This window comes from Pongo pygmaeus, chromosome 19 (assembly GCF_028885625.2).
Source record: "Pongo pygmaeus isolate AG05252 chromosome 19, NHGRI_mPonPyg2-v2.0_pri, whole genome shotgun sequence".
Classification (NCBI taxonomy): Eukaryota; Metazoa; Chordata; class Mammalia; order Primates; family Hominidae; genus Pongo; species Pongo pygmaeus.
In genome coordinates this window covers 56634625-56661644 of record NC_072392.2, presented here as the reverse complement: position 1 = coordinate 56661644, position 27020 = coordinate 56634625, and the positions used below count along the sequence as shown (strand labels likewise).

At 40.1% G+C, this 27020-nt stretch overlaps 1 protein-coding gene across 8 annotated transcripts in view; it reads left to right on the top strand.

Moving 5' to 3' along the window:
* USP32 (ubiquitin specific peptidase 32) overlaps positions 1-27020 on the top strand; it is a 213005-nt gene that overhangs the window by 180438 nt on the left and 5547 nt on the right. For all 8 annotated transcript variants that reach the window (XM_063655614.1, XM_063655613.1, XM_063655611.1 and 5 more), the window contains 10 exons: positions 235-408; positions 950-1124; positions 1568-1719; positions 2652-2763; positions 4124-4335; positions 11338-11522; positions 16857-16943; positions 19090-19210; positions 24134-24325; positions 26316-26604. In XM_063655614.1, coding sequence (XP_063511684.1) covers positions 235-408; positions 950-1124; positions 1568-1719; positions 2652-2763; positions 4124-4335; positions 11338-11522; positions 16857-16943; positions 19090-19210; positions 24134-24325; positions 26316-26604 — 1699 coding nt within the window. The remainder of the gene's footprint in view (positions 1-234; positions 409-949; positions 1125-1567; positions 1720-2651; positions 2764-4123; positions 4336-11337; positions 11523-16856; positions 16944-19089; positions 19211-24133; positions 24326-26315; positions 26605-27020) is intronic.

Here is a 27020-nt window from a genome sequence, read left to right as displayed (position 1 = left end):
GGACACAGTATTGCACAGTGTTGGCCAAAATACTTCTCTTTTTTTGGGGCGGGGTCATTTGACAGTAAGATTCAAAAAATTTCATGATTATCCAAAATATATTTGTTGAAATAGAGGCAGACTAAGTACTATACTATTTATTTTCTTACAATGGTTCTAATTGGATTATAGGACATATTAATTCCAAATTTTATGGGTAGGAAATAATGACTGTGACTTTTCTTATATTTATAGTGGACCATAGCAAAATATGCTCCCAGGTTTAATGGGTTTCAGCAACAAGACTCCCAAGAACTTCTGGCTTTTCTCTTGGATGGTCTTCATGAAGATCTTAACCGAGTCCATGAAAAGCCATATGTGGAACTGAAGGACAGTGATGGGCGACCAAACTGGGAAGTAGCTGCAGAGGTTTGTCAATTTTGAGTTTCTAATGTAAGCAATAGACAAAATGTTCTGGCCACAAATTCATGTAGCACAACTTAAATGCAACCTAAACTATTCTGAGATCAGAACTTTATGGCAAAAATGAATGAATTTCTATTTCTGTGCTTAATTCTTATGCAATAATGCCAAAACAAAAATACTTTTAATGAAAATAGAAAACTGTTGCCATTTCACATTGTAAACTTTATGGGACTGGATGTAGGAATAATTATCCAGTGGAATTTAAAGAGTTCCCATAATTGCTAAAGTAATGCATACAGTGACCTATAGGCATGCTTTATACTTGTTAATGGACAAATAACTTTAATATTTACCATTGTTACCTTGATAAGAACAAATGAAAAATAGGATTTTCCATCTCAATTTAATATTTTATGTTAAATGAAGAGTAAGGATTATATTCTTTACATTTAAATCCAATATATTTAACTAGTTTCTTTGAATTGATATAGAAATGCCTCTCCTTTGGATTTTGAGAGAAAATTCTCATCTTTTTTATTGCTAGGCCTGGGACAACCATCTAAGAAGAAACAGATCAATTGTTGTGGATTTGTTCCATGGGCAGCTAAGATCTCAAGTAAAATGCAAGACATGTGGGCATATAAGTGTCCGATTTGACCCTTTCAATTTTTTGTCTTTGCCACTACCAATGGACAGTTATATGCACTTAGAAATAACAGGTAGGTCACAAAGTTCTGAAAAATTACTTGACTCCATTAAATTTACTTTATTTAAATAGCCTGAATTTCTAAGCATAGTTATTTGTTTACAAATAAAGACCGGTAGTCAGCATATTATAATTGAGCAACCTAATTTTAGGCATGACTTGAGGTTTGAAAGATGTAGATTGGGGCATGTTTTTTTGGTTTCAAATATGCCAGCAACTCTCTTTAAAACCCTGCAAAGCCACTCATACTTTTATGTCAGATGAACACCAAAAAAATACTGATTTCACTTAACGTTATCCCTAAGTACCATCTGTTTTAGTGTTTACACATAAAATAAAAATTCTAGGCTGAAATATTTGCTATTATATTTACAGGTCAGATATATCTGTACACAGCATTTAAGATTTTCAATGAAACCTGCATTTTACCGATAAAAGATCTTTTCTCTTTACTAGTGATTAGGTTAGATGGTACTACCCCTGTACGGTATGGACTAAGACTGAATATGGATGAAAAGTACACAGGTTTAAAAAAACAGCTGAGTGATCTCTGTGGACTTAATTCAGAACAAATCCTTCTAGCAGAAGTACATGGTTCCAACATAAAGGTAATGTTAACTACTCTAAGAAACTTTTGATTCTGTCCTTCAAATATGACATTTTTCTCAATTATTATGATCAGTTGTTAGGTTATATGACCAAGAGAGATGCTAAAACATAACGAAAACTGAAAAACAACAACAACAAAAAATGCCAAGTTTTCCAACCCAGAAACTTAAGCATTTTCTACCAGAATAAAGGGATAATACTGATGGTGGTATTTTTGAAGAAGGGAAATATGTAAGGCTGCCTATATGGAGTGTTCTAGCTGTGTCACTATAGTATAGGTTTCCACCAAAGACTGCTGCTATTACCAAAGACTGCTGCTATTACACTTGACAGCTCTTCTATATTACCGCTGTTACTAGAATTCTTCCTAGGTTAAAGTATTTTATGTATTTATGAATGTGTGTTTTTAGTATTTATGAATATATATACTTGGTCTTTTAATACACTAAGAAATTAAGAGTAAAGACAAATTGACACCAATCATGTCTTTCTACATACCAGCTGGGGAAACAAATAATCTAATAAATATATTGCCGACTCTAAATTAAGCTCCTGCAACTGGTATTATTTATATTCATCTTTGGGATTTCTGAACACACACTCACCTCATTGACAGTTTCTTAATATGAAATGCAAAAATGGAGTCTCTGAGGGTTGGAATTTAGATCCCTGTAATGGACAAAACTGAAGAAGTCAGTCATATACAACACACTTCTTCCTGTGAAAAGAGATAATAGTTCAAAAATTGAGGTTAGTTTTCCGTTGTTTTTATCAAGCATTCATCCTTTATGTAGTTGAAAAATTATTCAATCATCTCGTTGGTTTTGTGGATGAAAGCACCTAAGACATTCTTTTGAAATACGTGAGAGAGAGAACTTTTCCATTTTATCTGAAACATCTCCCCCTTCTCATCTTGCTGCTGTTTCTGTAGAACTTTCCTCAGGACAACCAAAAAGTACGACTCTCAGTGAGTGGATTTTTGTGTGCATTTGAAATTCCTGTCCCTGCGTCTCCAATTTCAGCTTCTAGTCCAACACAGACAGGTAAGATAGAACTAGAACTCCTTCTCATGATTGCTCCTTTAAATATTTGTCTAAGAGTTGTCATCTTTTTTATATTTGTTCATGCTGAGGATATTATATAGCAGAAGAATTTTGGAACCCAAGGGAAACCTTACTGATTATTCCATATTTTTTAGATGAGAAACCTAAAATTTAGAGAACCCAAGTGACTTCAGTTAGGTAGTTGTTAGCTAATATACTCTTGGAATTCATATCTCTTTGAACTTTTATCTAATACTAACATGGCAACAGCTAGTATGAGAGGAACATACTACCAGAAAATATAAACAATAGATATAGCTAGAAAGAAATCCAATATTATATGTAATTTAATGTGGTCACTCACTGAGTCCTTTTAGCCACTAGTATGCTTTGTCTATTGTTTATATTACTTACAATTAGGTTAATTAGGCTAATTCCCAACTATAAAGGGCTTTATGAGGCTCCCCTCATTGACGTGTAGCAGGTAGATAGTCCTGACGGTGAGTTGGTGGATGATCTAATTTTAGTTTTAGTTTAGAGCATCACTGTCCAATAGAATTCTGCAGTGGTGGAAACTTCTGTGGTCTTTGCCATCCAATACAGTATCCACCAGTCACGTGGACTGTTAAGCACTCGAGATGTGGCTAGTGTGACTGAGAATAATGCATTTTTAATTTTTATTTAATTTAATTTATTTATTTTGAGAAACGGTCTCACTCTGTCACCCAGCCTGGAGTGCAGTGGCATCATCTTGGCTCACTGCAGCCTCTGCCTTACGGGCTGAAGCAATCCTCCCACCTCAGCCTCCCAAGTAGCTGGGACTACAAACGTGTACCACCATGTGCAGCTATGGTGTATCTTTTGTAGAGATGGGTTTTCACCATGTTGCCTAGGCTGGTCACTAGATCCTGGGCTCAAGGGATCTGCTACCTCAGCCTCCCAAAGTGCTAGGATTACAAATGTGAGCTGCCTCATCCAGCCTAATTTAAATTTTAAATGCAACATCTGGGTAGAGGTTACTGTATTGGACAATGTCTTCAAAGGCTAAGAGAAGGAAAAGAAAACAAGTGATAGAACTGTTTGTGTGCTACAACATGATGCTGTTACAGGTTTCTGCAAAAATTCTGCTTAATAGTTTCCAGCAGTTACTCTTTCCTTTTCATTTGGTCAAAAGTATGAGTTAGGGAAGTAAAACTGGAAAATTAAAATCTTCCAATAAATCTAGAATTATTTATACCGTGATTTCTCCCTGCCCTGTGTTAAGAGACCACACTGTCTCTGGTCCTCAGGATACTTGAGAAAAGAGCAAAGATGAAAATACAACAAGCTTATGATGCTGTACTTATCTTTGAATTTGTAGATTTCTCCTCTTCGCCATCTACAAATGGAATGTTCACCCTGACTACCAATGGGGACCTACCCCGACCAATATTCATCCCCAATGGAATGCCAAACACTGTTGTGCCATGTGGAACTGAGAAGAACTTCACAAATGGAATGGTTAATGGTCACATGCCATCTCTTCCTGACAGCCCCTTTACAGGTTACATCATTGCAGTCCACCGAAAAATGGTTAGTTAAATGTTAGGCAACTCACTGCCAGTCTTGCTAGTGTCATTTGTGAAATAGTCATTTTCTGTCTTTGCAACATCATTGAATGCATTTTCTTCTCTTCTTTAATTTTTAAAAATTTAATAATTTTACAAATTTTATTTTTTTACTTTTTTATCCTGTCCTCAAAATCTGTTGCTGTGAATGCATTTTCAATGTATTATATATGCTAATATAAGTGATCAGAGCCAGGATTTAGTATTACTCATGGTGGCTAATGTATGAAATGACATTCCTCATCCGTATATTAAGAGGCAACAGGATAGTCAGTGCATCTGAGTACTACTTTCTTTAAAAATTTGTGTCTCCTGGCCGGGTGCAGTGGCTCACACCTGTAATCCCAACACTTTGGGAGGCTGAAGCAGGAGGATCACCTTAGCTCAGGAGTTCAAGGCTAGCCTGGGCAACATAGTGAGACCTCGTCTCTTCCAAAAAAAAAAAAATTTTTTTTTTTTTTTTTTTTAACTAAGCAGCCATAATGGTGTGTGCCTATAGTCTCAACTACTCTGGAGGCTGAGGCAGGAGGATTACTTGAGACTAGGAGGTCAAAGCTGCAGTGAGCCATGCTTGCTTGCACCACTGCATTCCAGCCTGGGCAAGACCCTGTCTCAAAAAGAAAAGAAAAAGAAAAGAAAGAAAGAAAATGGCCGGGTGCGGTGGCTCACACCTGTACTCCCAGCACTTTGGGAGGCTGAAGCAGGGGGATCACCTGAGGTCAGGAGTTTGAGAGCAGCCTGGCCAACGTGGTGAAACCCCATCTCTATTAAAAATAAAAAAATTAGCTGGGCATGGTGGCATGCGCCTGTAGTTTCAGTTACTCAAGATGCTGAGGCAGGAGAATTGCTTGAACCCAGGAGGCAGAGGTTGCGGTGAGCGTAGATTGCGCCACAGCACTCCAGCCTGGGTGATAAAGTGAGACTTTGTCTCCAAAAAAAAAAAAAAAAAGTGTCTCCTAAGCCAGGCATGTTTAGGAGGATCCCTTGAGGACAGGATTTTGAAGCTATAATATGCTATGATGCTCACACCTGTAAATAACCACTCCACTCCAACCTGGGCAATAAGTGAGACCTTGTCTCTAAAAAAATTAGAAAAAAACAAAAACCAACACACACAAAATTTGTGTTTCCTGTGTGTTTATGTAGGTATGTATGTATATCTTCATTGCCACATAAATGCGGATGGCTTTGGAAAAGGTTTTTGTTTTGGGATTTTTTTTTTTTTTCTTAGAGGACACAAGAATGTTCTTGAGCAAAATCAAGTTGTGCATAATTCCTCTCTTGATAGTCTAATATATAACTACTGCATTAAAGGTTGACTCTTTGGTAAAAAAGAAAAAGGAAGGTTTGAAAACTGTGGTCAGTGGATAATTGTTAAAGAGGTAGTCTTCGGGTATAGTGGCAACTTGGTAGAGTAGAAAGGGCACTGAACTAGGAATTTAGCAACCTATGTTTTAGTTCTAATTCTGCCACTAGATAGCTGATTGAGCTCTTTGGATTTTAGTGTCCTAATTTTATAAAGTAAAGGAAAGGCCGGGCGCAGTGGCTCACGCCTGTAATCCCAGCACTTTGGGAGGCCGAGTCGGGTGGATCATGAGGTCAGGGGTTCCAGACCAGCCTGGCCAAGATAGTGAAACCCCGTCTCTATTAAAAATACAACAATCAGCCAGGCATGGTGGCACACGCCGGTAGTCCCAGCTACTCAAGAGGCTGAGACAGGAGAATTGCTTGAACCTGGGAGGCGGAGGTTGCAGTGAGCCGAGATCGTGCCATTGCACTCCAGCCTGGGTGACAAGAGCGAAACTCTGTCTAAAATAAATAAATAAATAAATAAATAAATAAATAAATAAATAAATAAAATAAAGGAAAGCAGGGCTTCTAGATCAAGTAAATTGATTGTATAGCAGCAACAAGAGAAAATGAAATTGTAAAAAAGGTACTGTATTGGTTTCTTAGGACTGTTATAACAAATTACCATAAATTTGGTGGCTTTAAACACAGAAATATATTCTTTTTTTTTTTTTGACAGAGTCTCGCTCTGTCGCCCGGGCTGGAGTGCAGTGGTGCGATCTCCGCTCACTGCAGCCTCCGCTTCCTGGGTTCAAGCAATTCTTCTGCCTCAGCCTCCCGAGTAGCTGGTACTACAGGCGCACGCCGCCACGCCCAGCTAATTTTTGTATTTTTAGTAGAGATGGGGTTTCACCATGTTGGCCAGGATGGTCTTGATCTGACCTCGTGATCTGCCTGCCTCGGCCTCCCAAAGTGCTGAGTTTACAGGTGTGAGCTACTGCACCCGGCCCAGAAATTTATTCTTTCACCTTCTGGAGTCCAGAAGTCTGAAACTAAGGTTTCTGTAGGGTGGGGGCTTCCTCCAAAGGTTCTAGGAGAGAATGCTTTCTTGTCTCTTCTAACCTCTGGTGGCTCCAGGCATTCTTTGGCTTGTGACTGCATAACTGCAATCCCTGCCTCTTCATATAGCCTTCTCCTTCTCTCTGTCTTTCTCTGATAAGGATACTTGTCATTGAATTTAGGGCCCACCCAGATAATCCAGGATGATCTCATCTTGACATCCTCAACTTAATTATATCTACAAACATCCTTTTACCAAATTAGGTCACATTTACTGGTTCCAGGGGTTAGAACATGGATATATGGATATACTGTTTTAGGGGCCACCATTCAACTCAACTACAGATATTATTTATCTTAGTATTAAAAAAATTAAATGCTGAGAAAACATTAAGTACCTAGGAATAAACTTTAAAAATGACACATAAGACATCTATATAGAAAATAAAATATTGATAGAAATTAAAGAAGACTTAAATATTGGAAGGAATAAACCATGTTCATGGATTAGAAGACTCAATATTTTAAGATATCAGTTCTCTACAAACTAATCTACAGATGACTTAATGCACAATCCCAATAAAAATGCAAAGTCTGCATGTGTGTGTGTGTGTGTGTGTGTGTGTGTGTGTGTGTGTGCGCGTGTGTGGTGTGTGGGTTGATAAGCTGATTCTCATATGTGGAAATACAAAGCACCAGGAATAACCAAGATACTCTTGAAGAAGAATAAGGTATGAGGATATCATCAAGATTGGATATCATCCAGATATCAAGATTTATTTCATAAAGATATGATATTTAAAATAATGTCGTATTGGTACAAGAAAAGACAAGTAGACCATTGGGATAGAATAGAGAGCCCAGAAACCAGTTCACAAATGTATGAACACCTGATTTATAATAAAGATAACATTGCAGAGTGGTGAGAGAAAGATAGTTTTCTCAGCAAGTGGTGCTGGGACAGTTAGATATCCATATGAAACTTGGCACCTACCTTTCACCACAATTCCAGGTGTTCTATAGAGCTAAATTTGAAAGCAAAACAATGAAACAGCCCTTGGAAGATAATATTGGTGAATACATTCCGGGCGCTACTCATATAAAAGAAAAGATTAAATTGGACTTCATCAAAATTGATAACTTGGCTGGGTGCGGTGGCTCATGCCTATAATCCTAGCACTTTGAGAGGCCGAGACGGATGGATTACAAGGTCAGGAGTTCAAGACCAGCATGGCCAATATGATGAAACTCCGTCTCTACTAAAAATACAAAAATTAACTGGGCGTGATGGTGGGCGCATGTAGTCCCAGCTACTCGGGAGGCTGAGGCAGGAGAATCGCTTGAACTCCAGAGGCAGAGGGTTGCAGTGGGCCGAGATTACGCCATTGCATTCCAGCCTGGGCAACAGAGCGAGACTCCGTCTCAAAAAAAAAAAAAAAAGTGATCAACGACACTAGTAATCAGTGAAATGTAAATTAAAACAATATTATGATATCAGTGCACTCACCTGAACAGGTAAAATTAAACAGACTGACAGGGTTGCTAAGTAGAGCAACAGGAACTCTCATACCATGCTGATGAGAATATAAATTAATACAACTACTTTGGAATACAATTTTCTAGTTAAAGATAAGCAGTTCTACCTGTAGGTATCCACCCAAAAGATATGTGTACCAGGAGATATGTACAAGAATATTCGTAGCACCATTATCTATAGTAGCCCCAAAATGAAAACATTACATGTCCATTAGTTGTAGAAGGGATTGGGAAGTTGAGATATGTTAAGATAATGGAACATTATACAGGAATGAAAATGAATGGATTTGTAGTTATAGCCAATATAAATGAATCTCGTGAACCTAATGTTGATGGAAAGAAGCCAGACACAAAAGAATTAGGCTAGGCACGGTGGCTCACATCTGTAATCTCAGCATTTTGGGAGGCTGAGGTGGGCTGGGCTCCTGCTTGAGCCCAGGAGTTTAAGACCAGCCTGGGCAACATGGTGAAACCCCATCTGTACAGAAAATACAGAAATTAGCCAGCATGGTGCTACACACTTGTAGTCCCAGCTACTCGGGAGGCTGAGGCAAGAGAATCTCTCAAGCCCAGAAGGTGGAGGTTGCAGCGAGCTGAGATCACACCACTACGCTCCAGCCTGGATGACAGAGCTAGACCCTGTTTCAAAAAACAAACAAACAAACAAAAAAAATGAATTAAGTAATTCTTTTTATAAATATAAAAAGTTTTAAAACAGGGAAAATGAAATCTAGTGTTTATTTACTTCTGCATAGGATATAAAACTGTAAAGAAAAGCAAGAAAGTGATTACTGTAACATTTAGAATAATAGTTACCTTTGTGAGGAAGGGAGAATTTGTGATTTAGAGGAAGCAAATGGGAGGCTTTTGAGTGCTCACTATATTCTGTTTCTTAAACTCAGTGATAATGGAAAGCTAGTTGCTTTGTGATAATTATTTGAAATGTACTTTTTTATTTTTTGCAATGGAGTTTCGCTCTTGTTGTCCAGGCTGGAGTACAGTGGCATGATCTCAACTCAACACAACCTCTGCTTCCTGTGTTCAAATGATTCTCCTGCCTCAGTCTCCTGAGTAGCTGGGATTACAGGCATGCAGCACCACGCCTGGCTAATTTTGTATTTTTAGTAGAGACGGGGTTTCTCTATGTTGGTCAGGCTGGTCTTGAACTCCTGACCTCAGGTGATCCACCCACCTTGGCCTCCCAAAGTGCTGGAATTACGGGTGTGAGCCACCGCATCCAGCCAGAAATGTGCCCTTTACCTCTGATTTTTATTTTTCTCTGCATTAGTAGCTCTTGGCTTAAAGTTTCTTTCTTTTTTTTTTGTTGAGACAGAGTCTTGCTGTTGTTGCCCAGGCTGAAGTGCAATGGCACGATCTCAGCTCACTGTACTCTCTGCCTCCTAGGTTCAAGTGATTCTCCTGCCTCAGCCTCCCGAGTAGCTGGGACTACAGGTGCCTGCCACCATGCCCAGATAATTTTTGTATTTTTAGTAGAGACAGGGTTTCACCATATTGGCCAGGCTGGTCTCGAACCCCTGACCTCATGATCCGCCCGCCTCGGCTTCCTGAAGTGCTGGGATTACAGGCATGAGCCACTGCACCTGGCCCTGGCTTGAAGTTTCTAACCATGTTAATAACTGGGAGTAGAATTTATCTCAGTACTAACTGAGAAAGTATGGGCCCTAGGGCACTAGGAGAAGTTCCTTAATGAGAGGATGAAAACTGTGTGGGTTTAGCTACGTTTTAAAATTTTATAAAATATTTGTACTGAACTCTGTCTGGATTTCTCTGGGTCTTATAATAATAGTAACATATGAAATAGAGTCTTAAAATTATGTATTTAAGCTTAAATGAAAATGGCAAAATAAAATGCTTAATAATCTGAATAAAGAAAGGTCTTTTTACTTAGAAACTAGCTAACTTAACCCCTAGTGAGTTGATAAGTTGTTGATTTAGCTTTTCTAACTACTCAATAAATACCAAACTTCTTAGGGAATTAAATGTTCAAAGGTTCAGCAGCTTTGGATAACCTTGAACTCCCACCAACCATTCCATTATACTAAATGTTTATTAAACAGCCATTTCCAGGATAATTCTGTGCAGTATTTCTATATTAAGGAATATCATAAATATCTCTTTAACATACTCAAAGCAAATTTTTAAAATTTTACCTTACTTTTATCCTATCCTGTATTTAAAAAACAAACAAAAAAAAGATTAAAATCACTTAACTGCTTTTAGGAAGGTGGATAAGCTTGTTACGAAATAGAATTACTAGGTTTCACAAATCTCCAAAACTTTGGGAATTTCCACTCCAACAACCACTATCAACAGCTTATCCCTAGAAAACTATAGTTGAGAGAGTCTTTTTTTTTTTCCACTGGCATCTTTTCATTTCTTTTTCTTTTTTGAGACAGGTCTCACTCTACCTTCCAGGCTGAAGTGTAGTGGCACGATCACAGCTCACTGTACCCTCAACTTGCCAGACTCAAGCAATCCTCCCACCTCAGCCTCCTGTATAGCTGGGACTATAGACACATGCCACCATGCCCAGCTAATTGTATTTATTTCTTTATAGAGATGGGGTCTCCCTACATTGCCCATTCTGATCTCAAACTCCTGGACTCAAGGGATCCTCTTGCCTCAGCCTTCCAAACTGCTGGGATTATAGACATGAGCCACCACACCCAGCTTACTGGCATATTTTCTGGAGAAAGAAAGAGTCTTAATTGTTTAAAAGGCTTTAGCTGTGAAGCTATTACTAGTTTTTACATGTGATTCAGTGTATGTAAGAAATGTTTATCAGAGGAAACTGTGGTTTGAATATATTAATTGCTGAAACCCAAATTTGATAGACTAGGCAATAACTCTAAAACTGGTAATACCTCAGCCCTTTTTATGATGCCACTGTAACCGTTCTCTTTGTGTCAATAAAGATGGTTTTATAAATATAGAGAAGAATGTGATAGTGACTGATTTGAAATGGTGATAATGCCTGTCATTGGCAGGCATTTAGAAGAACTAAAGGGAGGAATCAGAGGCCTGTCTTCTCAACTCTCTATTCTCTTGTTTGTACATACAGATGAGGACAGAACTGTATTTCCTGTCATCTCAGAAGAATCGCCCCAGCCTCTTTGGAATGCCATTGATTGTTCCATGTACTGTGCATACCCGGAAGAAAGACCTATATGATGCGGTTTGGATTCAAGTATCCCGGTTAGCGAGCCCACTCCCACCTCAGGAAGCTAGTAATCATGCCCAGGATTGGTGAGTTCAGGGGATCCATCTAAACGTGTGGTTTCCAAACTCTAGAAAAATAATTTATATGAATTCTACGTGACTGATAGGACCCAGCCTATGTCAAGTTAATCACTCTTGGAAGAACCACTCAGAGAGCATACAATTCAACCATTTGGTTTGATATTTAGAGTAGGAGAGACGATACAGCTTCCTTTTGCCAAACATTCTAGTGTCTAATAATCCTTCCATTCTCTAATCTTTTACCTGGATTCGTCCTGCTAATGCTTCAAGTAATATCCTTGTCTTCTGTGTTGCAAAAGTAGAGAGTATGAATTCACCAGGAAATTTGTATAATCTCAGTCCTCTGAAATTCAGAATGAGAGTGACTCTATACATGAACTCTGAAAAGTCTCGTGATACAAAAAATAATTCTGTTGGATTATTTCCATACCATGTCATTCTTTTTTCTTTTTCCCTTACCATGTCATTTTAACGTGAAGTAATTTCATAAATCTAGATAAAAATAATTAACATTTTCTGTTTTCTTTCCCTTTTTCCTACCACTGTTCTATTTGATTAGTAAATGCATTTACTCTGAATAATTTTTGGGATTGTGATGATGTCTTATTTTTATCTCAATCAAATTGTAGATCATTTTCTTTTTTTTTTTTTTTTTTTTTTCCCTTTACGACAGAGTTTTGCTCTTGTTGCCCAGGTTGGAGTGCAATGGCATGATCCTGGCTTACTGCAGCCTTCACCTCCTGGGTTCAAACAATTCTCCTGCCTCAGCCTCCCGAGTAGCTGGGATTACAGGCATGCATCACCATGCCTGGCTAATTTTGCCTTTTTGGTAGAGATGGGGTTTCTCCATGTTGATCAGGCTGTTCTCAAACTTCCAACCTCAGGTGATCCACCTGCCTCAGCCTCCCAAAGTGTTGGGATTACAGGCGTGAGCCATCGCACCCGGCCTGTAGATCATTTTCTTGCCCTCATGGTACAAATGAGAGTTCTGTTTTATGGTAAATAAAAAAAGTTCTTTACTTATTTGTTATGATATGGGGTCTTTTGATGATTAGGGTAGGGCTTAGGATAAATACATCTTTTTTTTTCTTTTTTATTTTTTTGAGACAGATTCTTAATTTGTCACCCAGGCTGGAGTGCAGTGGTGTGATTTTTGTTCACTGCAAACTCTACTTCCAGGTTCAAGTGATTCTCATGCCTCAGACACCTGAGTAGCTGGCATTACAGATGCTCATAACCACACCCAGCTAATTTTTGTATTTTTAGTAGAGACAGGGTTTCACCATGTTGGCCAGGCTTGTCTTGAACTCCTGGCCTCAAGTGATCCACCTACCTCGGCCTCCCAAAGTACTGGTATTACAGGTGTGAGCCACCACACCTGGCCAGATTTAAATTTAAAGATTTAAATGAATCTTTACTTAAATAAGTTATTTATTTATTTTTATTTTGTATTTTTTTGACACAGAGTCTCGCTCTGTCACCCAGGCTGGAGTGCAGTGGCGCGATCTCAGCTCAACGCACCCTCCACCTCCCAGGTTCAAGCGATTCTCCTGCCTCAGCCTCCCGAGTAGCTGGGATTACAGGTGCCCACCACCATGCCCGGCTAATTTTTGTATTTTTAGTACAGACAGGGTTTCACCATGTTGGCCAGGCTGGTCTCAAACTCCTGACCTCAAGTGATCTGCCTGCCTCAGCCTCCCAAAGTGCTGGGATTACAGGCATGAGCCATCGCGCCCGGCCAAAATAAGTTATTTAAATAAATAATTATTTAAAGTATTTATTTTAAGATTTAAATAAATCGTAAAGGAAAACTGCAAATAATAGATAAGCAGTTTAGTTAATGAATGTTGTGTTTAGTAAAGATGAAAGTTGGACAAGATTAAATTTGAAGTGAAGTAATTGAATTGAAGAGCTTCTAGACGAGGGCTTTTCCCAGGACTTGCTAATGAATTGGATGTGGAGTGCAGGGAAAGAGGAATCCAGGCTGACTTCTTTTTTTTTTTTTTGGGATGGAGTCTTGCTCTGTCACCAGGCTGGAGTGCAGTGGCATGATCTCAGCTCACTGCACCTCTGCCTCCCAGGTTCAAGCAATTCTTCTGCCTCAGCCTCCTGAGTAGCTGGGAGTACAGGTGCATGCCACCACACTCGGCTAATTTTTGTATTTTTAGTAGAGACAGGGTTTCACCATGTTGGCCAGGATGGTCTCGATCTCCTAACCTCATGATCCCACCTCAGCCTCCCAAAGTGATGGGATTACAGGTGTGAGCCACTACATCCGGCCCAGGCTGGCTTTTTACCCTGAACAATTGTTTGTGAGTGGTGGTACCATTTAATGGAAAAAGGAAAACTGGAGAAGGAGCAGATTTTGGCAAGAAAAGACAGGAATCAAGTTAAATTCAAGAAGTCTATTATATTTTCAAGTGGAAAATTCACTTGAATGTCCTCTGCTGGAGATATAGATGTCATCAACAAATAGGTGGTATTTAAAGCCCTGAGACCAGATGATTAACATTTAGAGAGTGAGAGTTAAATAGAGAAGATTCCCATGATCTATACATGAACTCTGAACTGAGTTCATATGCATTCCGACATTTAGAGATTGAAAAGGGGGAAAAAGAAGCATCAAAAGAGATCGAGGCTGGGTGCAGTGGCTTATGCCTGTAATCCCAGCACTTCAGGAGGCCGAGGTGGGAGAATCACTTGAGGCCAGGAGTTCAAGACCAACCTGCCCAACATGGCAAAACCCCGTCTCTACTAAAAATGCAAAAATTAGCTGGGCATGGTGGTACGTGCCTGTAATCCCAGCTACTTGGGTGGCTGAGGCCTGAGAATCACTTCAACCCTGGAGGTGGAAGTTGCAGTGAGCTGAGATCACACCACTGTACTCCAGCCTGGGCGACAGAGCAAGACTCTGTCTCAAAAGAGAGAGGGAGAGAGAGAGAGATTGAGAAGGAGCAGCCCATAGTGTAAGAAGAAAACCAGGAGTTAAGTGAAGAAGTATTTCAGGAAAGGAGTGATAGTTGTTTCAAATGCTACAGAGGACTGGGAATTGCCCGCTGGATTTGATAAAATGGTCTTTGGTGATCTTTGTGAAAGCTATTTTAGTATAGATAAAGGAGTAGAGATTGGAGTGGGTTATGTCCTTCGGACATTAAAAAAGATAGCCAGGCATGGTAACTCTCACCTGATTCTAGTGGTACTTGGTAAAGTTATGGATGAAATAAGAGTGGCCTGGAGTTGATGACTTTTATAGTTGGGTAATGAATACATGGGGTGTTCATTGTATAGTTCTCGACTTCTTGAGTGTTTATGTCAATAAATTTGAAATTTTAGATTAAATGGACAAAATTCTGGAATTAAGGGTCTATGGAGAAGAGTGATTATTTTCAGGGACAGTGGGTAAAGAGGCAAGTGAGGATTTCAGGGCAGTGATTGGAGGTTTCTCTTGGGTGAAAGAATCATTAGAATAGGGATGTTTGAATAAGTAAGTAACCCAAAAAGATAAGAGGTGGTGGTTGCAAAGTAGGATACTTGGAATTGAGATTTTGGAGGTAGAAAAGTTTGTATTCACAAGGTCTAGAATATGACATTTGGAGAGGGTTTACATATGGGGTGGAGGAAGTTATTGTTGGAAGAGAGAAGACCAAGTTACTATTGTATTAATTGCATTGATGTTGATGTCACCAAGAATAATAACAGGAGAAGTGGTGGAGAAAAAACACAGTGAACTGGGTACTGCAATCTTTAGTGAGAAAAGGAGATATGTACCTTCCAAGGAGGAATAGCAGGTAGCATAATTCAGTAGCACATGCTACAAAGAAGCTGGAATGTTTTAGAAAAGGAAGGAAGAAGAAATCATGCACAAGTGGCATAGGAGTAAGGAAGAGATCTATTTTACCTCCAGGTTCTGGAACGTATGAGAATACAAAGTGCAGGGGGTAGGGTGTGGTGACTCATGCCTGTAATCTCAGCACTTTAGGAGGCTAAGGCAGGAGGATCACTTGAGCCCAGGAGTTTAAGACCAGGCTGGACAACATGGCAAAATGCTGTCTTTACAAAAAATGTAAAAATTAGCCAGGTATGGTGGTGCGTGCCTGTAATCCTAGCTACTTGGGAGGCTGATGTGGGAGGATCACCTGAGCCCAGAAAGGTGGAGGCTGCTGTGAGCCATAATCGCGCCATTGCACTCCAGTGTGGGCAATAGAATGATACCCTGTCTCAAAAAAAAAAAAAAAAAAAAAGGAAAAAGTCTGCAGGGGGAGCAGGATTCTCAAGAAAGCCAGGCTTCATTCAGTTAGAGCAAAAAGGTAAAAGAAATTTTCGGAAGAGAAGTGCTGCACAGCTTTCTATGATTGCTACTTGATTGTTTTATCCCGTTATCTTTCTTTTGATTTCTCACTTATTCCTGGCCCAATTTGGACATGGTACTAGACAGTACAGGCTATCAATGATCATTCACTGGACGAGTTATGCAGAAAGATGGGAACTCCTATGCCAGATGTGATTCTCACCTTCACCCTTACAGTGACTCTTTATCATGGTTTCATTACCTTCGACAGCCCATGTAATAACCACTATCAGTTGCCAGATGGACTGTAAAGTATGCCACTCTTATGTTATATTCCTTGCATTGCTTCCTTCTCCCCCACCCCCAGCTTTACTGAACCATAATTGACAAGTAGGAATTGTATATACATCTAAGGTGTACAGCTTATGTTTTGATAATATGTATAAATTGTTGGATTGCTCCTTGTTAGGGCAAGGATGAGTAAATTTTTTTAAAAGTTGGAAAATTCACAGGGCCATGTTGACATAATCATTGGCAGTTAAAAGAAGTTACTCCAAAAATGGTATGTAGCTTATAATTCTGAGTAGTTAAGGTAGTACTTAGCAGGTACCACATCAGCGATTCTGATTAAAGAAGACTTCTAAATATACAGCTTTCTGCAATGTGTCAGTGTTCTTGTCATGGAAAGATCTAATTATTTTAGTTTAATGTGAATTAAATCCTCTGATAGAATTAAGGCTGAAGGATAATTAGTATTTGATTTCATGATTAGCTTATCTTGTAAAATTTTCGTGGGCCGCATGGACTCCCTTAGGGACATCTGGCAGTCGTATGTCTACCCTTCTGTAAGCCCAGATAGAGGATGGGAAGCCAGAGTGTATTTGGTACTGGGCTGCAGCTAATGGATTAGGGTAAGTAACATTGAGCTGTCAACATGAGCATACTGCTGTGGCAAATGCCCCTTCCTAGGATTACTTCAAGAGAAGATGAAAAGGAGTTGGACCTCGAACCAGAAATGCTTCTTACACTCTTTTTGTTCTCTTCTGTTTCAGTGATGACAGTATGGGCTATCAATATCCATTCACTCTACGAGTTGTGCAGAAAGATGGGAACTCCTGTGCTTGGTGCCCATGGTATAGGTAAAGTGATCTGCAAAATAATTAGTAGAATTTCAGCTTTAGATATTATACAATTTCCATAAGATTTCCAATTTTGAGAAGTAAATAGTGAATAATGAGAAACTTAAGAATTATGGCTGGGCATGGTGGCTCTCGCCTGTAATCCCATCACTTTGGGAAGCCAAGGTGGGTGGATCACCTGGGATCAGGAGACCAGCCTAACCTGGTAAAACCTCATCTCTACTAAAAATACAAAAATTAGCGGGGCGTGGTGGTGCGTGCCTATAATTATTCCCAGCTACTTGGGAGACTGAGGCAGGAGAATCGCTTGACCCCAGGAGGCAGAGGTTCCAGTGAGCCAAGGTCACGCCACTGCACTCCAGCCTGGGCAACAAGAGCGAAACTCCATCTCAAAAAATGTTTTTCACTTCCTTTTGAGGTCAGTAGATAAGTTTTGCTTTTGAGACTTAGCTGGTTTTATAAACTACAGTCCATACCAAATTCCTAACTTGTGATAAACATTTATTACTCTATAGCTTCACCTCTTCTTTTTTGTTTTGTTTTGTTTTATTTTGTTTTGAGATGGAGTCTCGCTCTGTCGCCCAAGCTAGGGTGCAGTGGCTCAATCTCGGCTCACTGCAACCTCTGCCTCCCAGGTTCAAGCAATTCTCCTGCCTCAGCCTCCAGAGTAGCTGGGACTTCAGGTGCGCACCACTGTACCCAGCTAATTTTTGTATTTTTAGTAGAAATGGGGTTTCGTCATGTTAGGCTGGTCTCGAACTCCTGACCTCAGGTGATCCACCCACCTCAGCCTCCCAAAGTGCTGGAATTATAGGTGTGAGCCACCACGCCAAGCCTCTCCTTAAATATAAATAAGTTTGCCAGTTCTAAGCACAGTAGACCATAGTCTTCACTAGACCTTGCTGGAAATCTGTTCTTGGTTTTTAAAGAGTTATGGAGATTGATTGGTCATTGCTGTTACAACAGGGAAAGTGCCTAATGATACTAAAGTCCCCCTTTAGAGAACTGCAATAGACTTAGCAAACTGAGTCTAAAGTAGGCATTGGCCGGGCGTGGTGGCTTACGCCTGTAATCTCAGCACTTTGGGAGGCGGAGGTGGGCAGATCACGAGGTCAGGAGATCGAGACCATCCTAGCTAACACGGTGAAACCCCGTCTCTACTAAAAATACAAAAAATTAGCCAGACATGGTGGCGGGCACCTGTAGAAGGCTGAGGCTGGAGAATTACTTGAACCTGGGAGGCAGAGCTTGCAGTGAGCTCAGATTGCACCACTGCACTCCAGCCCGGGCAACAGAGCAAGGCTCCATCTCAAGAAAAATAATAATAATAATAAAGTAGGCATTGGAACCACGACTTTATTATATCCTCCACCCCTACCCCATCTCCCACCCTACCCCTGCAACTCTAAAAACTTTTTTTTTTTTTTTTGAAACAGAGTCTCACTCTGTCACCCAGGCTGGAGTGCAGTTGTGTGACCTCGGCTCACTGCAACCTCCACCTCCCAGGTTGAAGCAATTCTCCCGACTCAGCCTCCCAAGTAGATGGGATTATAGGTGCCTGCCACCATGCCTGGCTAATTTTTGTAGTTTTAGTAGAGACAGGGTTTCACCATGTTGGTCAGACTGGTCTCGAACTCCCGACCTCAGGTGATCTACCCACCTTGGCCTCCCAAAGTGCTGAGATTACAGGCATGAGCCACCATGCCTGGCCTCTGTAAACTTTTATATGCATTTATTTAGTCTGCCATTTTACAGACAAGGAGCTAGGTGTTATACTAGATAAATTGTCCTACCTCAGAGCATTAAATAACTGAATTTGGAATTTCTTGAGTGCTGTAGTATCTCAAACAGCCAATTCCCATGTCATTTATTTGCCATAAAGTTCACATCTTCCTGTGATTAACAGGTGGTATCAAGTACTTTGTCAAAATAAAGACTTGAAAAGTGAAAAGCATGATTCCCTGAAACTATACTAATTATTAATAAGTATCCCTACATGTATCAGAGTCTGAAGTTAGAAGCCCATGACAAATTGTGAGGCCCAAGAGGAAAGCAGAAAAGTAGGAAGGGAGAATATTTTTTATTAAGAAAATTTAGATTCCTTCATAATTATTTCTTCCTCTGTGGATCTTTTCCCCCTTTTTAGATTTTGCAGAGGCTGTAAAATTGATTGTGGGGAAGACAGAGCTTTCATTGGAAATGCCTATATCGCTGTGGATTGGGACCCCACAGCTCTTCACCTTCGCTATCAAACATCCCAGGAAAGGGTAAGTATTTAGGGCCACCATAAAATGGTGATTTTTATGGGAAATTTCCCCCAGTGTAACTATTATGCCATTTCTGTTTTAGACAACTTAAAAACAACCAGAAAAACCTTCATTGGCATCCTCTATGGCACCTAATATATTGACATGTTTGCTTGAGCTTTTTCATTTTCCAGCTTCTGGAGTTCATTGTATTGGGGCATTGTCTTTGTCCATTTTGTGTTGCTATAACAGAGTACGTGAGGCTGGTAACTTATAAAGAAAAGAGGTTTATTTAGCTTACTGTTCAGCAGCCTGGGAAGTTCAAGGACATGGTCCTGGCTTCTGGCGAAGGCTTCTGTGCTGCTTCATAACATGGCAGAGAAGATCAAAGGAGAACAGACACAGGCAAGAGGGAGGACCAAACAGGAGGAAGATCCTCGCTTTCTAACAGCCCACTCTCTTGGAAACTAAGTTCTCAGAAGGAGAACTCAACTACTGCAAGAATGGCACCAACCATTTACGAGAGTTTCACCCCTATGACCCAAACACCTCTACTAGGCCCCACCTCTTAACAACGCCACATTGGGAATCAGATTTCAACATGCATTTTGGTGGAGACAAATAAACCATATCCAAACTATAGCAGGCATTAAATTTCAAAAATATTAATAAGTGAACCTTGAAACAAAACTGTGTCTGGCCATGACATATCAATAAGCATCTCTCTGTTAAATATTATTGAAGTTGCAGCATTTGGTAACCACAGTTACTTAGTTCAAATGTGTCCCAGGGCTATAGTTGCTACCTTTAATAGGCATAGTGATCAGAAAAGTTAGAGAAAGGATTAAAATGTTTCAATTTTGGGTACCTAAGAGCACATCTCAATGGCCACTCTTCACACTTCACATTCTTCTGTTGTCACTGTCTGGCCAGAGCAATTTTTAAATTTTGAAAATATTGCTTCGGAAATAATTTTAACTCCATACCTAAAAATGTTTGCCTCAGGCAGTTTTTAATCAACCAAATATTATTTGAAAGGTAAAAACATTAAGAATCTGATAGAGAGATAAAAGAGTCAAAGGAGTTCCTTAAGTCACATGAGGAATTGTAGTGGTTTTTGCATTTTTATGGCTCTTGATAGTTGGAAATTTCCTTTACTATTTTTTAAAGCATTCCCTTTGGATAAGTTAGTAAAGGTAACTGACTTTTCTGTCTTGTTATGCTATGGAGGACTGGGGAAACTACCAATTCTAGACCTAGTTTCCTATTTAGATCCCAAAATATGCCCCCCACACCAAGACTCCTGGGAGCCTTTTCTAGCCAGGAATAAGTATAATTTGTGGATACTTGTCAAATGAAAGATCACTAGGCTAAAGCTAAAGAAACCTGAAGAGAAATTAATGTTCTAGTTCATGCTCACTAGCAAGGAGGGAAAATTTTACCAGTTGATAGATTCATAAATCTTTGTCAGCACAAAATCTGACAGGGCATTATTCTGACAAGACATTACTGTCAATGATGATAAATTATTTGGCTCTATAAATCTCTTCCCCTTTTTAACAAATCCAGTGTGCAATCTGAAAAGCTCTTTAGGACATCCTGCTTATAGGAAGCAGCCTACGTGACCTGTTAAATCTTACCCTACTTCCACTTTTAGTGATGCACTTAGGATACCATGGAAACGAAGGGCTATTGATGCCTTGCTAGGGAGTGGGGCCATATGACTAATCTGGGCTCCCCTACATGTAGGGTTTCTGCATGTGCTTAGAAAGTCATGTAGACAAAAGAGATACCGTGGTTTAAATTGTGATTATTGCCCATATGCTTTATATTTTTTATTCCAGTGATTTCCCTTTTAGGAATTTGTCTGAGGGGAGAGTACTCTGTAATTACTCCATAATTTGCAGGCAAATATCGTCATAGCGTTTTTTAGGAGAGTAAAAAGTTATTAACAACTTATATTTGTCTCACATTAGAGGAATGGTTAAATAAAGCATGGTGTATTCATTGGATAAAATATAATGCAGTTGTTGAAAATGATTACCAGGAGTTTTTGCTAACATTTATGGGAACATGCTTACGATATGTGAAAATTTTTTTAAAAAGAAGACATAAAGTTGCATATACTGGAAATAATACCTTCAATATTGAAAAAAATACTATTTAGGAAAAAGGACAGAAGAAAATCTGCCAATATTTTGACAGTGGTTGCCTTTGTATTAAGAATATAATTAAGAATATAAAAGGATTCCCTGCCTTTTAACATTTTTCTCTGCTTTCCAACATGAATATTATACCTAGTAATCAGAAAAAAATAGAGAGGCAATCACTCTTATCCTTTACATTTCTCTCCTGTTTGGACGTCAGATTCCTCAGTAGAAAATTAAACTGGATGCCAGCCTGGGCAATATGATGTCACCCTGTCTTTACAAAAAATGCACAAATTAGCCAGGTGTGGTGGTGTGCACCTGTAGTCCCAGCTGCTTGGGAGGCTGAGGTTGGAGGATTGCTTGAGCCCAAGAGATCAAGGCTGCAGTGAGCTGTGATCTCGCCAGTGCACTCCAGCCTGGGTAACAGAGCAAGAACCTGTCTCAAAAAAACAAAAAAAGAAAGAAAAAAAGAAAATTAAGCTAGACAAATTCTTAGGCCACTCTCTTTTTTTCAATAGTCTTATATGAAAACTATTACTTCATTTCCTGTGTTTTGTGTTAAAGATGAGCTTTAAAGCAACTTTGAAAAAGAAGAAGGTGCCTATAAGTAATTTATAGATTATTTAAACAATAGTAGAGGATCTAAGCATAGATCCCAAGAGGTAAAGGGAATCTTTATCACTTTGGGAAATTTACTGATAAATAGAAATTATTGTCAGTACAGTCCACAAATATGTTTTTTATCAGCATTCTTTCCTCCCTGTCTTCATCTAGCACTGTAGCCTGTGTTCCACAGAAAATATAGTCAATAAAAATCAACATTCTTTACTAGCTTACTCTAATTTGTGGTTGGCCATAAAGTATTCCTGGTAGAGATAATAGAGATAATATTTAACTGGCTATGAGAAAAGAAACACTATCATATATGATACACCCCTTTTTCTACTCATTCCAACAACTATGATATAGCATGTTTCCTTTTAAAGCACATCAGTTTTTTCCTTGAGTGACCAGTTCAGAAGATGATGACAGTTAATATCTTGTTACTACAGAATTTGTACTCAAAAAAGAAGTCTATAACCCAAGTCCAAGCCACATTTCCTTTTCTAAAAAAAGAATTTTCCTCTAAGTTCCCCTTTTTAAATGAGCTCTTTAGCCTAGATAGTTAGGCAGTGCTAGAACCTTAATTGCACAATCAAACCCAACCTTGCTAGTTTATAGCAGCATTTGACAGCCTCGTGACTATCATGTAGGGAAGAAGTCTCACCTGAAAACCCATTCTAAACTGAATGTCTTGAGCTGTGCTAATTTGTATTCCAGGCAGCCTAATGTTCCCATCATGAGTTTCAGGAAGGGAAATTCGCGGAGGAAGTTCACCTCTGGAAGGGAGGAGCAATAAGTAGGGTGGGTGATGGACATATGTGACGTTTGCCACAGAGAGGCAGTCAGTGTGGGCCTTGTGGTCTGGGCTCTGCTTTGGGACACAAATATATACTGTGTGAAGTCTCATGGTAGCATTCATAACCCTGATGCTTCACCCACCTTCCCATACATTAGAGGGACAAACAGAAGGATCCCAGCTCTATGGTTCTTGATTGTTTGTCAGGTAGCAGCCAGGCATGGAGAGAAAAAAATTGTTTCTTTTCTGTTGCACTCTAGATCCTTCCTTCTCTCCTTCTTCATTCTACACCACCCCCAACTTACATCCGTGAACCCCGCCCATTCTTTGCTCTCTCTCCTTTCTTATACTTAACTCCTTCTTGCTCCACAGCCTAACATGCTGATTAACAGGACCCCAAAGGTTTTGGTGGGTATTAGGGGCCTTCTCAACAAAAGCAGCACACTCTTTTGAGCTTGCTCTTCCTTTTGTTGCCATCTCAGATAAAAAGGCCCCATGAGGGAGGAGACAGATAATTATAGACTTGGTATTCTGATAACTCTGTGTTACATGGAATCAGATGCAAATGAGTTGTACCCTGTGGGGTTTCATGCTCTGCTGTGTTGTCTTCTCATGGTGAGCTTTTCTGTGCCCTTATTTCATCCAGCTCTGGTTTCTGTGTTTCATGTTATTTCTCCTAGCCTCTGTAAAGTCTGCAGCATACTAATAATGCTCTGGCTTTCTGATTAAAAATAAATGGCTTACTATCAGCACTGCTGGCTAGAGGGCCAGCTCACATATAATCCCTTATAGGATTCCAAAGTTGTTAAATAAATGCAATTCTTTTTGTTTTTGTCATTTTGAAGCATTCAAAAAATTTTCAAGAAAAGCTATGGTCATATAAATACAAATTTTATCCAGAATGTTACTGATGTAACATTTGTGAATAAATGTATAGGTGCTGTATTTGCTCAGACTCTAGTTTGGGTTGTGTTTTCTTTTCCCTTTTTTTTTTGAGACAGGGTCTCTCTCTGTCATCCAGGCTGGAGTGCAGTGGTGTAATCACAGCTCACTGCAACCTCTACCTCCCAGGCTCAAGCAATCCTTCTGAGTAGCTGGGACTACAGACATGTGCCACAATGCCCAGTTAATTTTTAGATTTTTCTTTTACAGAGACAGGGTGTTACTCTGTTGACCAGGCTGGTTTCAAACCCCTGGACTCAAGCAATTACCCCACCTCGGCCTCCTAAAGTGCTGGGATTACAGGCATGAGCCATCATACCCATCCAGTTGTATTTTATTTTTCCTTATATAGGGTAAAATAAGGGTGAGTGACCGAGAGGTTGATGCATACTTAGATCACCACTTTAAATGCCTTCCCACACACCCCTTTCCTCCTGTTCCCTCTACCTGCAGGTTGTAGATGAGCATGAGAGTGTGGAGCAGAGTCGGCGAGCGCAAGCTGAGCCTATCAACCTGGACAGCTGTCTCCGTGCTTTCACCAGTGAGGAAGAGCTAGGGGAAAATGAGATGTACTACTGTTCCAAGTGTAAGACCCACTGCTTAGCAACAAAGAAGCTGGATCTCTGGAGGCTTCCACCCATCCTGGTATGTTACAGTCCGCCTCTGAGAGAGCAGGAATCTAGCATAAAAGAAAGAAGACATGAACAAACAGGAGGTTTTGTTATTTTTGAGAATAAGACCTTTCCTGCAGCAGTGTTTAAAACACTTTCTGTACAAAGTTTTTATGTTGAATACAAAGATGAATCTTTCTACAAATATTTGGTAGTTCCTTTTCCTAAAGAGCTTATAACCTAGAAGAAGAGATCAATCATGTAGACCAGTAACTGCAATTCAGTGCGATGTCAGAACTGCCACAAGGGGTACAACGTGATGAATTTGAACTTCAGGAGAGGGTCAACTTCTGGCTCTGTGGAGAGACGAAGCTTAGGCTAGCCCTTTGTGGACTCTAGAAGAGCAACTGAGCCCGGAGCCCCCAACACCCACTGCACATAGTTATGTGGCTATGGCACATTGCTGAGTTGAGTGTGTATACACAAGCATACCAGTGCACTAGGGCCTGTGTGTTCTTTTAGATTTAATTTACTTCTGCCTTCTCCCTTCATGGATTAGGAGACTGTCCTGTTTGTCAGGAGAGTTTGAAGTGACAAATCTTCCTATTCATTAAGATCAGTGTAACTGTAAGGTACTGGCATATTTTAATCAGATATTTATATGTATTTTCTTTCTTTCTTTTTTTTTTTTTTTGAGACAGGGTCTCACTGTGTCACCCAGGCTTTAGTGCAGTGGTATAATCTCAGCTCACCGCAACCTCCACCTCTCGGGCTCAAGTGATTCTCCTGCCTCAGTCTCCTGAGTAGCTGAGATTACAGGCACGCACCACTATCGCCCGGCTAATTTTTGTACTTTTAGTAGATAGGCGGTTTCACCATGTTGGCCAGGCTAGTCTTGAATTCCTGACCTCAGGTGATCTGCCCACCTTGGCCTCCCAAAGTGCTGGAATTACAGGCGTGAGCCACCGTGCCCAGCCATATTTTCTTATTCTATTCATGTCTCTGTCATACTACTCTGTGAAGCTGAATGTAGGTTTTTCTTAGACCAGAACAGCTTCCCAGGGAATGATGCACAAGAAATTAATAACATTGGTTGTTAGCTAGCTCCACAGATAGGAACTAGAGGGAAGGGGCAGGCTTGGAGACAAGGTGGGTGGGGAGGAGAGGGAGACTTTTTTTTTTTTTTTTTTTGAGACGGAGTCTCACTCTGTCGCCCAGGCTGGAGTGCAGTGGTGCAATCTCAGTTCACTGCAAGCCTTACCTCCCAGGTTCACACCATTCTCCTGCCTCAGCCTTCTGAGTAGCTGGGACTACAGGCGCCCACGACCATGCTTGGCTAATTTTTTGTGTGTTTTTTATTTATTTATTTTTTTTAGTAGAGATGTGGTTTCACTGTGTTAGCCAGGATGGTCTCGATCTCCTGATCTCATGATCCACCCACCTTGGCCTCCCAAAGTGCGGGGATTATAGGCGTGAGCCACTGCGCCTGGCCGAGGGGGAGACCTTTTAAAAAAAATTGAGGTATAATTAGCATAGATTTTTAATATCCAGTTTGATTAATTTTAACAAGTATATATTTTCATATAATCATCACATAAGCAGAGCAGTCACGTAGACCAGTAACTGCAATTCAGTGTGATGTGAGAACTGCCACAAGGGGTACAACGTGGTGAATTTGAACTTCAGGAGAGGGTCAACTTCTGGCTCTGTGGAAAGTGGAAGCTTAGGCTAACCCTTTGTGGACTCTAGAAGAGCAACTGAGCCTGGAGGCAATACCCACTGTGCAGTCACATGGCTGTGCCACACTGCTGAGTTGAGTGTGTGTGCACAAGCACACCAGTGCACTGGGGCCTGTGTAGAGGCCTTTATGAAACCATATTTTTGAAGTCTTTAAAAAATAATGAAGAGTAAATGTTCTGTTATATATTCCCAAACATTCACATGTATTTGACTTGTTTTTTCCATGTAAATTTTGTATCTTCAGAACCCTTTAATGTGGATGTTTTCTACCTTTACTTCTCCAGATTATTCACCTTAAGAGATTTCAATTTGTAAATGGTCGGTGGATAAAATCACAGAAAATTGTCAAATTTCCTCGGGAAAGTTTTGATCCGAGTGCTTTTTTGGTACCAAGAGACCCAGCTCTCTGCCAGCGTAAACCACTCACACCCCAGGGGGATGAGCTCTCCGAGCCCAGGATTCTGGCAAGGGAGTTGAAGAAAGTGGATGCGCAGAGTTCGGCTGGGGAAGAGGACGTGCTCCTGAGCAAAAGCCCATCCTCACTCAGTGCTAACATCATCAGCAGCCCGAAAGGTGAGGCCTGGGGGCCTTATGCAGGTGCTTTCTTGGGACTTCTGTAGGCTACATATGTTTCTCTGTCTTCTGTTCTGGAACATCAGGTTGGTTGGGTGGAAAGAACTTATCTGGAATCAGACCTAGCTGTATTTGAGCTATGTAAGTTTTAGCAAGAGATTCAGCCTCCCTGAATCTATTTTCTCATCTGTAAAATGGAGTTAATGCCAGGTTTACAGAGTTGAGAGTGACACATGGAGAGTAAAGCACTTCACACAGTGCCTGATATATGGTAAACAGGAATGGTAGCTGCTGTCTTGTCCCCTTGTAGCAAAAGTTCTGAGGTTCCCCATCTTTCAGGGGGTCTAGAGGATCAAAACTCTTTTTTTTAAAAAATTTATTTTAGTTTTTATTTTTTTGAGACAGGATCTCACTCT